At 46.8% G+C, this 16655-nt stretch overlaps 1 protein-coding gene across 4 annotated transcripts in view; it reads right to left on the bottom strand.

Annotated features, from left to right (window-relative positions):
- NTRK3 (neurotrophic receptor tyrosine kinase 3) overlaps positions 1 to 16655 on the bottom strand; it is a 433575-nt gene that overhangs the window by 266646 nt on the left and 150274 nt on the right. For all 4 annotated transcript variants that reach the window (XM_044933422.2, XM_006070045.4, XM_006070047.4 and 1 more), the window contains 3 exons: positions 15234 to 15257; positions 13358 to 13422; positions 12458 to 12560 (listed from right to left, as the gene is read on the bottom strand). In XM_044933422.2, the coding sequence (XP_044789357.1) occupies positions 12458 to 12560; positions 13358 to 13422; positions 15234 to 15257 (192 nt within the window). The remainder of the gene's footprint in view (positions 1 to 12457; positions 12561 to 13357; positions 13423 to 15233; positions 15258 to 16655) is intronic.

Raw genomic sequence — 16655 nt, 5'->3', positions numbered from 1 at the left:
AAATACCACCGGAGCAGCAGGAGTGAGGAGGACAACATTCCAGCCACCAAGCACAGCGTCTCTGAGGCTGGCAGGTGGCCTGGGCCACCGCTGACTTAACCCGCAAGGCTTCTTCCGGCAAAGAACATGCCTAGATCCACATCAGTGCCTGCCAGTCCAAGCTGCTCCGATTTCCTACAGCCCCCAGTGGTACCTCCAAGATCTGCCGTGGGAGGAAGAGGAAACAGGGCGTGGAAGTTTCTAAAAGAGGAAAGGTAATGCCTGCCTCAGTAGCACAAGGGACTCTGGGCTGGGAAGGCCGCCTGCCCACTGACTGCTGACCTCCCTGGGGCTCCATCCCCAACTCTTGCATTGATGGACCTCATACTGAGATCAGAGGAGGCAGCATGCCTTCCAAAGTACCCTGGCATGGAAGGAGACAGCAGTTCGGTGTAAACCAAGGGATCCACCACAGAAACTGCTTTGGAAAAAAGCAAGGCTTAACTACCCAATGAGTATGTGTTAGTTGCTCAGTTGTGTCCAACTCTCTGCAACCCCGTGGACTGTAGCCTGCTGGGCTCCTCTGTCCATGAAATTCTCCAGGCAGGAATACTGGAGTGGGTTGCCATTTCCTTCTCCAGGGGATCTTCCTGACCCAGGGATCAAACCCAGGTCTCCTGCATTGCAGGCAGATGCTTTACCGTCTGAGCTACTAGGAAAGCCCAGGGTAGAACTCAAATACCTTAGAAGTCGTGGTTCTATTTTGTAATCTGATAGTCAATATTGTTGTTGTGTGTGCATGCTCAGTTGTGTCTGACTCTTTGTGACCCCATGAACTATAACCTGCCAGGCTCCTCTGCCCATGGAATTTTCCAGGCAAGAAACTGGAGTAGATTGCCATTTCTTCCTCCAGGAGTCACATTATTCCAGCTAGTACAGTAAGCCTTTGAGGCAGGCTGATTTTGGTCATGATGTGCAGGAAGAAATGAAAAGCAGAGATGTGACTGACCTAAGTCCCCAGATCACAGGCCTGGGGTTTTCACTTAATCCCTCGTTACCTGAACTGTGGGCCCTGGAGAAATATCCTTTGGAAACTTAGATCTCAGCCCTTGTCCGATCTGTTTAATCAGAATCTGCATTTTCCCAAGATCCCCAGCATCTCCCAGGATTCATGAGCCACGGTCATGAAACGTTAGTGAGCATCAAAATCACCCCCACTTCATCCCAGGTCTGCCCTAGTGGGTGTGGAATGAATCCCAGGCATTTGCATGTTTCCCAAGTTCCCAAGGTGACCAGATAGATCAGTCTAGAGACTGCATACATGACCTGGGAGGCTATATGCAGCTGCATCTTGGCCTGGTTCTCAAACTTGGCTGCACAATTGAAATCGCCTGAGGCATTAAAAAACATTCCCATGCCCTAGTTTCACCTCTGGAATCGAATTTAATTGGTCTGAGGTGCCGCCTGGGCTGATGGAGTTAAACAATTTGACCAAGTGATTGGAATGTGCAGCAAAGATTGAGAACCATTGATTCCGAGTGACCTCAATTAAAATCTGGTTTTCTTACTCACCAGTCACACAACACAGGGCAAGTTAGCCAGTCTGAGCATCTTTCTCATCCTTACAATGGGGAGAATAGTCACATATAAGAACTAAATGTTATGATGTGTATTAGACATCTGACATTCAGTAAGTAAGGCAGGGCAGGCATACAGTAAGAGCAGCAAAGAATTGATGCTTTCCAAATATGGTGCTAGAGAAGACTCTGGGGAATTCCCTGGACAGCAGGGAGATCAGACCAGTCAATCCTAAAGGAAATCAACCCTGAGTACTCACTGGAAGGACTGATGCTGAAGCTGAAGCTCCGACACTTTAGTCACCTAACGCAAAGAGTCAACTTATGGGGGGAAAAAAAAAAAACCTTATGCTAGGAAAGAATGAAGGCAGGGGGAGAAGACGGCAACAGAGGATAAGATGGTTGGATGGCATCACTGATTCAGTGGACATGAGTTTGAGCAAACTCCAGGAGATGGTGAAGGACAAGGAAGACTTCCTTCCCCAAGGAAGCTGCAGTCCATGGGGTCGCAAAGAGCTGGACATGACTTGGTAACTGAACAATGAACAACATACAGTAAGTACCCATTAAATGCCCAATGCCCCCATAATCTTCCTCTGCTATGATCAGAAGTGAAAAATCAGCTGACACCCCAAACTTCTCAACTTCTCTTTAAAAAAGAAGTATAGAAATATCAGTTCCCCTCATCACCATGCAGGAAAAGATAAAGGCGCCAGGGCTTGAAACCACATTGGAGCTGGTGTTCAGCAAGCTTAGCTGGCTTCACCAGCCTGACCCTGACTCCACGCTCAGAAGAGCCCCATGATTAGGGTGTAAGTCTCTGCCGTAGCTGTCCTGAAATTCTAGTACTTTGGGAAGATTTTGCACTGGGTCCCACAAATCAGGAAGCTGGTCCTGTCAAGGAGGAAGCTGGTTTGGGGACCCGTGCAAGGATGTCAGCAAATCTGTCTCTGGCTTGTGGCAGCAGAATGAATATAGGAAGAAAGAATAAAGGGGTGAGTTCTACAGTGACCTGAATGAATCTTTCTCTGAACTAAACATACCATGGTATCAAGGAAGGGAGAAAGAGAGGGTGTCACTAGAGTCAGGAAGGGACCAACTGGACGCTCTTCTTCTTTCCTCGGGATGCTCCCGGCCCGGAGAGGGCGGCGGACACCCCTGGGGGCTGAGCCCCAGCTGGATGCAGACTGCCCTTCCTACTCCTGCAGCACACCCCTCCTCCGCCCCATCTGGCTCATCCCCCTGGAGGACGCGCAGCACAAAGCAGACTGAGGAGGAGCTGGGACCCGGGATTCGCAATGGTTCTCTTGTCTGACATTGTTTTCCTTGTGTGGTTTTCCTCCCCGAGTCCAAAATCGTGTTCCCCCATCAACGGCCGTTTTCATCTCTCTGCTTTGCTGCTTGTGGTTCCGTGAGCCACTCTTTGGACATCCCTAAGCTTCTGCCGAGTTCACGAGAGAACAGGCTACCTAAACCCAGGGCTCAGGCACTGCAGCCATTGTGGAAGCTTCCATTAAGTAGAGTCCATGGTCCCTCCTCTTCAGGGCAAGTGCAAAGCCCCCAGGACCCACAGGAGAAGATACAGAGATGGAAACAACGTGCTGTAAGAAGACAGGGGATCCTGCTGGGACTATTTCTGCAGCTTGACTGTGCAGGGGTGCAAACCACGTTGGGCCAAGGTCACTGTGAGAAAATCATGGCTGGCGGCCCCTTACCCTCTTAATCCTCCATCCTAGTACCAAGACAGAGACAGATTTCTGGATCAGAGAGGAAGTCTGTCACCAGGACTTTGGGTGACTAATAAAACACCAAAGTTTGTGAATTTTTCTAAGAGTAAAAATTAGCATGGACCTTATTTATTCCTAGTTTTAAACATTTCTTTTGCTAACTGGTATGCTCATCAATTTTTTTTAGGTATCAAGCTACTGCAAGGGCCATTATTTGTCCAAAAACCTGGTTATTCCTGCAGGAGGACAAAGGTATGTGGCTGACAGTCCTTTGTCACATGTGAAGCAGGGGACACAAAGCTGAGAACTTCTAATCTGAAGTATCAAAGGGCTGTTAACCCTGTGGGAACCTGTTGCAATGGCATGGGCTAGTAAGAACTGTGTTCTGCTGCCAAAATCAAATGAATCAGAGAGACAATGGCTTTGGCTGTAGAGCAGGCACGTTGGCCACCCTTGGCCTTGCTGCAGGAAGCAGGGACCTGCCAAGAACAGCCTGCAAGCAGGTAGTTACAGTAGAGAAACATTTTGTATCAGACTCAAAAAAAAAAAAAAAAAAAAAAACAGGGATTTCTCTTCAAATAGAAGAGTCAGTCGGTGCTGGAAAACAGCTGGTTCCCAGATACCCTGAGAGAGGAACAGAGCAGGGCAGTCTTACATGACCAATGGTGGCAGTATGGCGTCTCTTGTGTCTTCTGCATAGCAGGTGGGTTCTTTCCCACCAGCACCAACCTCAGAAGCCTCAAAATCAAGGCCAGATAAGTGTATTTCCCAAGACAAAAGAAGCTACCACATCAGCAGCACCAACGGTGGCCTCGTCCAGGGCCCAGGGCCCCTTCCAGCTGGCTCAGAAGTCTCTGTCTCTAACCCACTCTTGTATCAATTCCCTGGCTCTGTGCTCTTAGCTGTAAATACAGGGATTCTCTCTCCCAGCTGAAGAAGAAATGCCAGTGAGAGGATCAAACCTTAGGATAGGACCCCTCCCAACCCTGGAAGAACTCTTCTGAGTCCATTGTCCCAAGCTTAGGAGAGAGGGCAGAAATGACTCCTTCCCAAGTCTAACCATCCCCTTTAACCAAGCAGTTACACCAGAGGCAAAACAAGGCGATTCAACGTGGGTAGCCGCCCCCAAGCTCTTTTGGCAGCAGCCTGTACCTCCAAATTCAAGACTCTGGCATGATTCTACAATCCACTTGGAGGACAGTTACCATCTGTTTATGGAGGGGAAAAAATGGTAATAACCCCCAATCATAATCAAATAGGCAACCACTTTACTTTAAGTACCTATTAGCTGAAGCTAATTCACAATGGAACAATCCTGGAGTGCCCGTCTACAGGCCCATCAGAGGCACCAGCACACATCCAACCATTAGGATGGACGACAAGTAGATGAAGCACTTAAGGTTTTACCAGAAGCCCAGGCAGCTTTTCCTTCCCAGCCTCCCACTTCCTCTGCCTTGCCAGGTGGTCCCCAACGTGTCCAGAAAGAGAGAAAGGATGTCCTCTAAACCTGGGAAGCAAGAGTCTTCCATCAGCCCCCATCTTTTCCCCAGGCGAGGTGTGTCCCAGCTTGAGAAAAGCAGATTCATACTTTTGGAAGCCCCATTGAAGTAGGATGGCATTCAAAGGTAATTAGATAAAATACTGAATAAGCAAAACTTATTTATTCATAATCCAGCTTCATCTCCCAGACCCTCCCAGACTCTGCGCACACCACATATGAGGGAAAGCAGGCCAGCATTGCTCTAGCTAGCCATGTATTACGGCATGCCATTTCATTTCCCTGGGTCTCTTTCCTTACTTGTACAATGGGGACATTAGCCTATAAGTCTAAGGTCTCTTTCAACTCTAATAAATGATTATTCTGGTTCTTCTGTGAGAGTAAGAGGGAACCAAGACAAAGGAAGTTCACTGCCAGAGTAACTCTCATCTGGATATATATAAAGATGCTTACGCGACTTCCCCAGTGGCTCAGTGGATATCCTCGATGCCTGCCAATGCAGGCATCAGTGCAGGAGACTTGGCTTCGATCCCTGGGTCAGAAGATCCCCAGGAGGAGGAAATGGCAACCCATTCCAGTATTCTTGCCTGAAAAATCCCATGGACAGAGAAGCCTGGCGAAGTTGCAAAGAGTTGGAAAGAGTCAGGAACAACTGAGCATGCACACATACCTAAATACACACATACATAAGAGGTAGTCAGATAAGACAGACCAAAGAATGTATGCTGTTTTTAAAAAATATATATATATACATATATTTTAGTCTCTGCCCCCAGTTACTGACGCAGGGCACCAAAGACCTTTGTTGGGTTTTTTTTCAAAATATTTATTTCTTTACTTGGCTGCATCTGGTCTTAGTTGTGGCATGTGGGATCTAGCTCCCTAACCAGGGAACTATCAAGAAGAAATACTGGACTTATTTCCTGAACCTGGGTCTCCTGCATTGGGAGCGCATAATCGTAGCCACTGGACCATCAAGGCAGTCCTCCAAATGTATGCTCTTTTTACAGGCTCCAAAAACCCCACATATTTGCTTCCTTCTTCATTTAATAGTAATGAGTCACCTTATATGAGAATTACAGGACCTGTTCAGTTATTTAAAGACATACTTAGACAAAGCATCTTTTACCTGGTCATCATTCTAACAACAATGTGAAACAAAGAAGGCAGATGCTCTGTGGCTCTTCACGGTGGGACAGCCAACACCAGGCAGTTAGGTCATTCTAGTTGCCACGAAAAATGGGTGAGAATGCAAGGCAGGGGTATTCTAGGCCCAGCCCAGCTTAATAGACTGAGAAACCAGAGTAAGTCACCTCTTTTCTTGTGCCTCCTATGCCTCATTTTCTCATCTGTAAATACTAATGTTGTTAAGCCTGGCTAGATCCCTGTCATGATCTTCTGATGTGTAATTTTAAAATATCATATATTATGAATAAGCATGGTATAAATTCTAAGCCATGTCACTTTCAGGCCCAGGATGCACGGGCACAGTATAATTAGATGTTAAAATAATGAACTATTTTTAAATATTTCTGTTGTTTGCTATATTAGTCACTAAGTCATGTTCAACTCTTTTGCGACCCCGTGGACTGCAGCCTGCCAGGCTCCTCTGTCCATAGGATTTCCCAGGCAAGAATACTGAAGCAGGTTGCCATTTCCTTCTCCAGGGGATCTTCCCAACCCCAGGGATGAACCAACATCTCCAGTGGTTCCTGCATTGGTAGGCAGTTTCTTTATTATTGAGCCACCTGGGAAACCCATTCATTTCTGTACCTCCCAGTAAATGACCCCTGCCTGGAACCTCCCAACCACCCACCCCTCAATCACCCCATGATCCAGCAATGATCATGAGTTAACACACGACCCCGCAGGGAGCCCCAGGGCCCTGCCCAGCAGGAGGGCTGGTGTCTGTTCTGACTGGCCAGTGCCTACACCACACCAAGTACTTCAGGATCATCCTGCTCGAAAGCACAGGGCTTCATCAACAGTCCAAAGAATCCCCACCAGACACTCAGCCTCATTTTAGACACTCAGCCTCATTTTAGAATCCCTGTGATCACAAGAGGAGAGGAACTCTAATCCTCACACCTCCACAGGAGAGAATCCAGACCTCTCCCCAGGCCAAAATTTTGATCAACAGGATGGCAGCTGATAACAATGAAAAGATGTCTGAGACAATGCATTTTCAGTTCATTTGTATAAGCTCTGGTCCATACATTCATCTCCCATAAAACAACTGCTCAGTGGAATGCCTATACATACCAACATGGCGAGAACTCTAACAAACGAGAGGTAAATAAAGCAAGATGCGGAAGGGTGCTTGCAGTATAACATGTGCATACATTAAAACATACACAAAGTGATGCATCTTATAAATATACTCATATATGTATACATATATATACACATGTAATATATATACATATGTAATATGTATATACATATGTAATATGTATACACACATATATACATATATAATACATATACATATATAATATGTATATCTTCACATCCTGCCCATATCTGTGACAATTCTTGGGAGTCTGCAGTCTTTAATTATGCTGTTTAAAACTGCTGGCACTCACATTCTCTTATCCAAATAAAATTTATTAAAAAGGTCTATAAGAGACAGAGATATACATATTGCATAGGCCAGAAAGGTGGTTTTTCCATAAGAGGTGATGGAAAAAATCCAAACAAGCTTTCTGGCCAACCCAATATTTTTGACTATTTTCTAGATATCTGTTGACAAAGGCAACTGTAATGTCAAAAAAAAACCTATGTATGCTGCTGCTAAGTCACTTCAGTGGTGTCCGACTCTGTGCGACCCTAGAGACAGCAGCCCACCAGGCTCCCCCGTCCCTGGGATTCTCCAGGCAAGAATACTGGAGTGGGTTGCCATTTCCTTCTCCAATGCGTGAAAGTGAAAAGTGAAAGTGAAGTCGCTCAGTCGTGTCCAACTCTTAGCGACCCCATGGACGGCAGCCTACCAGGCTCCTCCGTCCATGGGATTTTCCAGGCAAGAGTACTGGAGTGGGGTGCCATTGCCTATATATATATATGCATAAATACATACACACACATATATATACAAATGTATACATATAAGTAGAATTATAAAATTGAACTGGTTTTCACACTTGGGCACTAAGATTGTCATAGGGTGGAGGCAGTTGCTAATTTGACAGAGTGTGAGGTTGGTTGGGAGAGAGCCATGAGGGTAAGTGTGGGTGTGCAGAGACAGCAGAGAAAGAGAGGCAGAGATACAGGCAGAGAGACAAAACAAGTGGACTGATGGATGCACAGTGAACTCAGGCTAATGACTGCCTAGGGAAATGGGAGGGGCCATGGGCCCAGGGGTGACAGTTGAAGCCATTTTAGTTTTTTATCAGTAAAAAAAAAAAAAAAATTAGATGCAATATAGAACAAAACAGTGAGTTTGCTCATTCTGAGTGGCAGGAATGGAATATGAGTGTTTGTTTAACTAATCTTCGTATTTTTTTTAATATTTTTTAATTTCTCAGAAAGAATTCATTTGAATAAGTTCTTCCCATCCACACACTGTGTTCCAGGCCCTCAGATGTGGATGGTGGGAATTATTTATGAGTTTCCCAGATCATCCCCACTCTCCCTCCCACTGCGCAGACAGCTCAGATTTCCAAATGAGCCCTAACTAGCCCATTACTGATTAACAAGCTGTGCTTTTTTTTTTTTTAATGAGTAAAAATAAAGTCATTTATTTCTAAGTTCAATAACCATTTGTCACAGACTGCAAAGTTTCAGGTATACAGGCAGAGTGATCACAGGCTTCTATGACAAGTCACTCCTGGTCTACAGGACAGATGACGTCTGAGCGAAATAATGACAGTGCCCTAGGATTAGGGCAGAAGAAAACTATTTTTACTAAATACTGTGCAGGACAAAGTAGGGCATGATTAAGTCTTGGGAGGGCAGCCCTTCCTGGAAGGAGAATAAAAGGAGCCTGGAAAGGCTTATACACAAAGAAGAGAAGAAAACAACAACCACAGGCAGCCTTGCAAACGTCAGGCACACACAGATCTTAACACTCAGGGCAATCCGAAGAGGGAGGTGGGGTCACTGCATCATTTTGAAGTTGGGGGAACAGAGGCCGTGAGAAGTTAAGTAACTTTGCTGGGAACAAAGAGCAATTGAGTGACATTATAGATTCTAACCCAGAGTTGAAAATTCAAAGCTGGGGACGGGGTGGCTCAGACTAGAAGGAAGTTTGCCTGCTTCAGAGTTGGGGGGTTTCTGGTACCCACATCTTTGCCCTTTTTTTTTTTTTTCTGGACTGGGATGCCCTCTGGCAATCAAAGATCAAGGGTGGATGCAGCCTGGGGCATTTGCTCGTCATCCTAAGATGAGAACTAAATACAATCAGGTGTAATAAAGAGCAGAAAGATGCAGGCTTAATTCTAAACAGGGTCAGCCTTCAATACACCATCTCATCTTGCCTCTCATTTTAGCGGAACTTCTTTAGGTCACCTAAGTTTAAGGAATATTTCACTGTCAACTTCATGGACATGTTCTTGTAGCTCAGTAGGGACCGATGAGGGCAGTTCAGCCTGAGAGAGGGGAGCGGGCGCTGGGAGAGGCTCCAAGGACAGCTGAGGGGAAGGCGCCACCCTGGGTGCTGCCTAATCCATCCGACATGGGGACACGCTGTTCCAGAAACCGGATGACAATTAATAGGAAAAATCTGCTCTCACAGCGCTGCCAAGCTTGTCGCAGGGTCTCAGCTGGTGGCGCGCCTCTCGGTGGGGAAAGCAGGAATGCCTCATTCTTCCCTTTGCTCAAGGCTCTGCTGTTTTCTCAGGTAAAGAGAGGAAGACAAAGAAAAGTTCCTCCCACGGTAGGAAAAGTCTGCACAAGAAATAGCACTAGGTCCTCAAAGCCAGGACTCCAAGCATGATGCTAAGATTGAAGACTCAGGGACTTCCCTGGTGGTCTAGTGGCAGAGAATCCGTCTGCCAATGCAGGGGACATGGGTTCGATCCCTGCTCCAGGAAGATCCCACATGCTGTGGAGCAACTAAGCCCGCATGCCACAACTTCTGAAAGCCGAGCACCCTACAGCCTGTGCTCTGCAAAAAGAGAAGCCACATTTAGTCAGAAGCCCGTGCACCACAGTGAGAGAGTAGCTCCTGCTCATAGCAACTAGAGAAAGCCCTGTGTAGCAACAAGGGGACGCAGCACAACCAAAAATTAATTATCTTTTTTAAAAGAAGATTGTAGGCTCCAACCTTACAGTATGATGGCTTATCTTCCAAACCTGTGAAACCCTATTTGGCACGTGGGGTACTGGCAGATAAAATGTCTGCAGCCAAGGTACCTGACCATGGGCTCCTCTTGTTTAATAAGTCATCTGGCTTTGGGCCAAGCTTCTATATATGTATATATAGAAAGTTTTATAATTTGCCTGTGTGCATATTTCTCTTGGACGAAATATTTGATATACTTCAAGAAAGCCTGATTTGCCTTGCTGGGACTTGTTCAGCTTAACCAAGAGCAGAGAGAGGCCGGAGGCTTCTAGAAAGCCAGGCAGTCTGTCCTGTTTCCTACCTTTCTGGTTCTCCACGCCATGTCTCTTGCTATACATCAGTGTTATAGATTTATAGGACAGTCACAGACTCTTTTGAGAACATAATAGCTGAGGATTAGTTCCTTTCGAACCCCACACCCCCATGCCACGAACAAACACTCAAACATTTGCATATCAATTCTTTATTGCATTGAGTCGCCCACGCGTATCTGATGTGCACTGTTGCCAGCCAGGCTTCTCTGTCCAAGGGATTCTTCAGGCAAGAATACTGCAGTGAGCTTCCATTTCCTTCTCCAGGGGATTCTCCTGGCCCAGGGATCAAACCCTCATCTCTTGTGTCTCTTGCACTGGCAGGTGAGTTCTTTACCACTGAGCCACCTGAGAAGCCCACATTGAATTCAAGGGACCACTATCCCTGTGAATCTTTTATGCTTTCCCCTTCAGTCCCTGAGTCCCCAGGTCAAGACCCCCACCACAGACACCAGCTCTGGTGCAGAAGTCATAGAAATCATCTTTCTGGACCCCATAATCTCATCAGAAAACTCCACCCTGAATCCTACCTCAGGAACCTGACGGCCTGTCAAACCCTTCATCAGCTCTCCCTCCCCATCTCCTATTAACATCAGCCATAAATGGAAACCCCAGCTGGGAATATATCTTGAAATTCAAGTTTCTGTTTAAACATTGGTACCCAGCCTCCCTTGAGCCATTTGGTCAGATCCATCCTGGGACCAAGCAGATGGATGCTAATTTACCATATTAACCCCTTTCGTGCCAGTCCCCTTAACCCAAGTCTTGGTGGAGAGCCACGTCTCACACCTGATCCCAGTGTTCATGGGGTTGAGTGCTCTGTGTGGTGGAAACCGGGCAGCAAACCTAGCAATCATGATGCTGTTGGCATCGTTTCTGGAACTCTGTGTAGAGCTATGTGCTGGAATACCCTGCATGGGCCACTTTCAATGCCAGAGGCTACCACCAACATCTAACTCTCTGAATGCCTTCTCATCACAACTCCACACATAGGTGCAGACAAGCGCAAAATCTGGTTACTCAGAAAGTCCCTTTGTTTCAGGAGGCAGGCAGCTAGGTATGAGTAGAGAAATGGGGGCAGGAGCCAGGTGGCCAGAAACCACGCATCCTGTAAACAGAAGGGGTCCATAGGCAGACAAAGGAAAGCAGGGACCTTCAGACTGACAGGAAACCACATATTTTGGGTGATGAGGGTTCAGGCAGCAAACAAAGAAAGGTGAGGAAAGGCAGGAACCTCCTGAGTCTAACCGTCATCTTTTACTCATTGTGTTCTCATTACACGCTGGGCTTCCCAGGTGGCAGTATTGGTAAAGAACCCACCGGCCAACGCAGGAGACATAAGAGATGCGCGTTTGATCCCTGGGTAGGGAAGATCCTCTGGAGGAGGGCATGGCAACCCACTCCAGAATCCCACGGACAGAGAAGCCTGCTGGGCTACAGTCCACGGAGTCGCCAAGAGTCGGACACAACTGAAGAGACTTAGCACGCACACACCCTCTCATTATAACAAGGTTAGCCTTACAGGTACAAAGTACTCATCATGCACAACGGCCATGACACTTTTGATCTAAGCTAAACAGGGACAGAAGCTCCTCCTCCCCCTCGGGAAAATGCAGCTGGGATGAAAAATCAGGGAAGTCTACCCCCAAACCCCTCCTTCCCCAGTGAATATTCTGCCCGTTCATTTATATGCCCCTCGTAACTGGCTTGCCTAAGAGACCCAGACAGATGAATCCCTCATCTGTCTGCCTGCTCTCCCTCTAAGAGTGTCTCCTTGCTTAAACAAATTTTCACTTTACTTTCTTAACCTCTCTGCATCATCTTGGCACCGGCCCACTGAAGCCATGTTTTCAGTCATCACAGAAAAACCAAGTGGTCCACAATCTGGTCCTCACAGACACCGACACTGCCTTCAATCCATCATTACCAATAATAAAGGTGTAGACAGGAGTCACCAGCCAGGGCCACTTAAGCCCACCACGAGAGACCCTCTCAGAGAGCAGAAAGAGATTAAAACAGCATCTTTTGATCAAAAGGAGCCATGGTTCCCGATGCGACCCTTGCAAATGAACAGCCCACCTTACCTTTCATTCCAAATTTGGACCGTCGCCCATACTTGTTGATCATGATAAACAGAACCACCAACAGGACACAGGCAAAAGCAGCAAGTCCAACTGCTATGGATACCTGTTAGGAGCCAAACACAGACAAGCGAGCACAGTTACTGAAAACCCGAGGGCTGTGTGAGTAACACACGGGCTCAGATGAGAACAGCCCTATTGTAGTAGCAACTGGAGCCCTCCCAGAACTTCAGTAAACTCCAGAACTTCTCAGACTGAGGAAAGTCTTGAGAAGACATAATTTATAAGGTTCTACGAACATCAAAAAATAAATTACCCAAATTGATTAGAGAAAACTTCCATGATTCAGTTTTCTGAGCCCTCTCAGCTGGGGCCATCCCAACACAGGCAGGAGGAAGCCCAGAGAGGCTTCTGTCTATTGTCTCATTGTGGTTTTAATTAGCAAGTAAATCCTGCATCTTCACATTGACCTGCTTGGGCTAATATTCTTATCCATGAGATTCTAAAAAGACCTCTTTCCTTTCCTCCCCAGAGAAATCTCAGGCTCTGAGACGGGGTAGGGGCACCTCCCACCCAAGAAGATGCCCCGGGCAACTCTGACTTTTGTAAAAGGTTGTACAATTAGGAGCCCCTTCAAGTCAGGCCCAGCTGGCTGCTGATGGAGTGGGAATTCTCCAACTCTTCTCTTCCAAGCCCGGGGGCTTAAAGCAGATCCTCAAAGACTTCCTCAAACAATGAATTATTCTCATCAAGCTTCAACCACCTGAGAGGAGGTCATTCATCACGGCTTCTTTATGCCATAGTTCCAAACAGGGCAGTGTTTGGAAAAGTTGACAACTTAAAACAGAAGGCGGAAAACCACTGCATCAGTAACACCTTTCTCTTGACCAAGAAGTGACTCACCCCAAAAGTATCTTCCTCTGGTTTGTGGGTCACAGTGATAGGAGGGGTGGGGCTCACTTCGTAGACTGAAAACCAAACAGAAAAACAGAAGAGTCGTTGGTTTGCTGGCCACAAGAACCTCCCCCACAGTTCTTACCCAACTCCCAAGCTTTCTCGAAAGTTCTTCCTAGAGAATATGCCTTTGAAGTCAGACTCTGTCTGACCTGTCCAGGCTTTGCAGGGGTCCCCAGAGACCAGATCCCCAAAGGCGCCCTGGCAGGTGTTGGCAGCTCAAGGATAGACTGCATCGGCATAAAGAGCCCTCACTCTCATCCCTCGAGTCACATCGCAGAGTAAACAGCCTAACCCTAACCTGGGCAACACGGGCCATGAGCTATGGGATAGACAAGAGGAAAGGAGATGGTTTGGGATCACAGCCAGGGTCTGGATTCAGCCCATTTTGTCCGTGAAGGCAGCTCTGGCTACACACAGCTCCTCTCTGCATCCCTTATCCTGTCCCTTCTTTCTACGCCCTTCCTGTTCCCTCTTCACTCCTCGGTTGAGATCCAGGAGGTCTGTGGCCCCACAAACCACCCACTATCCATTGCCCTGAGGCAGATTTCAGAGCACAGTGGCAGCTTCAGTTAAGCAACAAGTTTATCTGACTAGGAAACACCAGGTCTTCCCAGCAAGGCCTGGAGGAGCAGCCAAGCCTCCCTCGGACCTCCATCTGGAATCACCAACTTATCCAGAGACACCCCCAGTTCAAATTTCTCCAGAGGGATGTTCTGTGAGATGACAAGTCCTCTAAGACCAAGGACAAATAAAGGAATTACAGGTGATATTTACATCTGAGCCGAACAGCAATGCTGCTGCTGCTGCTGCTGCTAAGTCGCTTCAGTCGTGTCCGACTCTGTGCGACCCCATAGACGGCAGCCCACCAGGCTCCCCCGTCCCTGGGATTCTCCAGGCAAGAACACTGGAGTGGGTTGCCATTTCCTTCTCCAGAGCAGCAATGCATGTCCTAAAAAAGACCGTCTGCTGTCTCAGGCCACATAGGAAGCTGAAATGACCTCAGCTGTCACCATTCCTCTCCCATGGGGGACAAAAGGAATAAATAGGGGTTCCCCTACAGTCCACAAGAAAACCCCCAAATCCTTTAGGAGTTGTCTAGTCCTGGCCCCGAATCACTTATAGACTGAGCCTCAGTAATTTCACTTAAAGACAGATGAGCCTGTGGGAGACCTGGCCAGTCACAGCTCCACTTGTCTTGCGTGCTCAGTTGCTTCAGCTGTGTCTGACTCTTTGCAACCCCATGAACTGTAGCCCGCCAGGCTCCTCTCTGTTCATGGGTTTCCCAGGCAAGAATGCTGGAGTAGTTTGCCATGCCCTCCTCCAGGGGATCTTCCTGATCTAGGGGTTGAACCCATGTCTCTTAGGTCTCTTGCACTGGCGGGCAGATTCGTTACCACTAGCGCCACCTGGGTGGGTTCTAGCCAAATTCCCTGGCTCTTGAAGCAGGTGACAAACACTGACATCATAGGCTCCACATTCTCTCTGCAAGAACAACTGAGATGCTCAACATGGGCCCACAGGGGCATGTGAGCCCCACATGCTTCCTGACACCAACTCTCTCTGTCTGGGTAGGAAGACCCGCACCATGGTCAGACCCTAGAAAACTGCAGGAGAACTGAGGCAGCAAGTGACCGTCTAAGAGGCATGGGCTTGGAACTGCCCAAGAAGAGTTTCTGCTCTCCTTTCATGGTTCACTCAGATCCTCTCAGTGGACATGGGTTTGGGGATGGTGATAGAACAGGAAAGAGGGCTATCTGGACTCAGTAGTCACCAAAAGTATCAGAATAAATCACTTTCAAAGCAAAAGGTAAAAGAGACTTACAAGAGACAAAGTTATCCGTGCTCTCTGCAAAAAAAAGACAGAGATAATTAACAAACGTAATAAAAACTGGAACAGCCTCGCTCTATCTTCTTCATAGCTATGACCTCTCCCACTCACCATGATCCCCTGTTGCCCTGGCAACTGAAAACTAAAACCCTTGGCACGTCACCCCTCCCCTACACCCTATTACTCTTTAGAAGGTGGTCTTCCAAATGGAGAAGGAATAAGAGCTAAACTCCTGGGTTTCAAGGGAGGTGGCCCGGCCCACCTGGAGACTAGAAACCAAACCATGAGATGAGGAATTAAATCCAGACTCCCTGTCACACCCACAGCCTTCCCTCAGATACCCAGTGTGTTGGGGATGATGGTGGAACATTAGAGCTCAGAAGAAATCCTCCAGGATGGGCTTCTGTGATCTACCTGGGAAATGCCAGCTATGATCTCAAGATCACAATTCCCCAATTGTAAAATTTAATCTAATAGTTCACTGAGACATGCTTGGGAATCCCTCTAGAATCTATTTCCCAGATGAAAATGTGTTGTTGAGTCTTCGGCCTTTAGAAATGATCACCTAATACTGAAAGCCAATCATTATTGGGCATTGATTATGAGATGGGGGTGTGAAAAATGCTTTATGTAACACATCACCCAATCCTATACCCACCCTGGGAGATGGGTAGCATTACACCCTTTCATCAGGAGAGTAAACAGACATATAGAGATCAAGTGACTAACTGAATGTCACTCATCTAAGAAGGGATACAACTGGATTCAAGCCTGGGCTCAGAACCAGTTTATAAGAGATTCTCAAACTTCAGTCTGCCATAGAAGCATCCAGGAGATGACCACTACTATCCTCCAACAGAAAGAATGAGGGCTTCTTGGAGAAATGCATAATTCCAAGGCTGGGGAAGAAAAAGTAAAAGATATGCCTAGAACATCTTGTGGTATGGAAAAGCAAGAAAGCACACAAAAATTATTAGGGGAAGGAAGAAAGGATGCAGGAGCCACCATGATGAGGTTTCCAATGGCCAAACCAGGGATGATTTGAGCAACAAAATATAATAATGGTCATAGGTTGTTATGAGTTGAATTATATCTGCCCAAAATTCATACATGGAAGTCCTAACCCCTAGTACCTTAAACTATGACTATATTTAAAGGTAAGGTCTTTAAGAGGTAATTAAGTTAAAGTCATTAGCAACCTAGAGGGATAGGTGGGATAGGAGGGTGGGAAGGAGGTTCAAGAGGGAGGGAACATATGTATACTTACGACTGATTCACACTGTTGTATGGCAGAGGCCAACACAACATTGTAAAGCAATTATCCTCCAATTAAAAAAATAAATATTTTTCTCCCCTTGCAAAAAAGTTCAGAAAAAATAAACTTATTAGGGTGGGCATTAATCCAATATGACTTGT

This window comes from Bubalus bubalis, chromosome 20 (genome assembly GCF_019923935.1).
Source record: "Bubalus bubalis isolate 160015118507 breed Murrah chromosome 20, NDDB_SH_1, whole genome shotgun sequence".
Classification (NCBI taxonomy): domain Eukaryota; kingdom Metazoa; phylum Chordata; class Mammalia; order Artiodactyla; family Bovidae; genus Bubalus; species Bubalus bubalis.
Note: the sequence above shows the minus strand (reverse complement) of the source record. Positions and strands in the feature narration are given on the sequence as shown.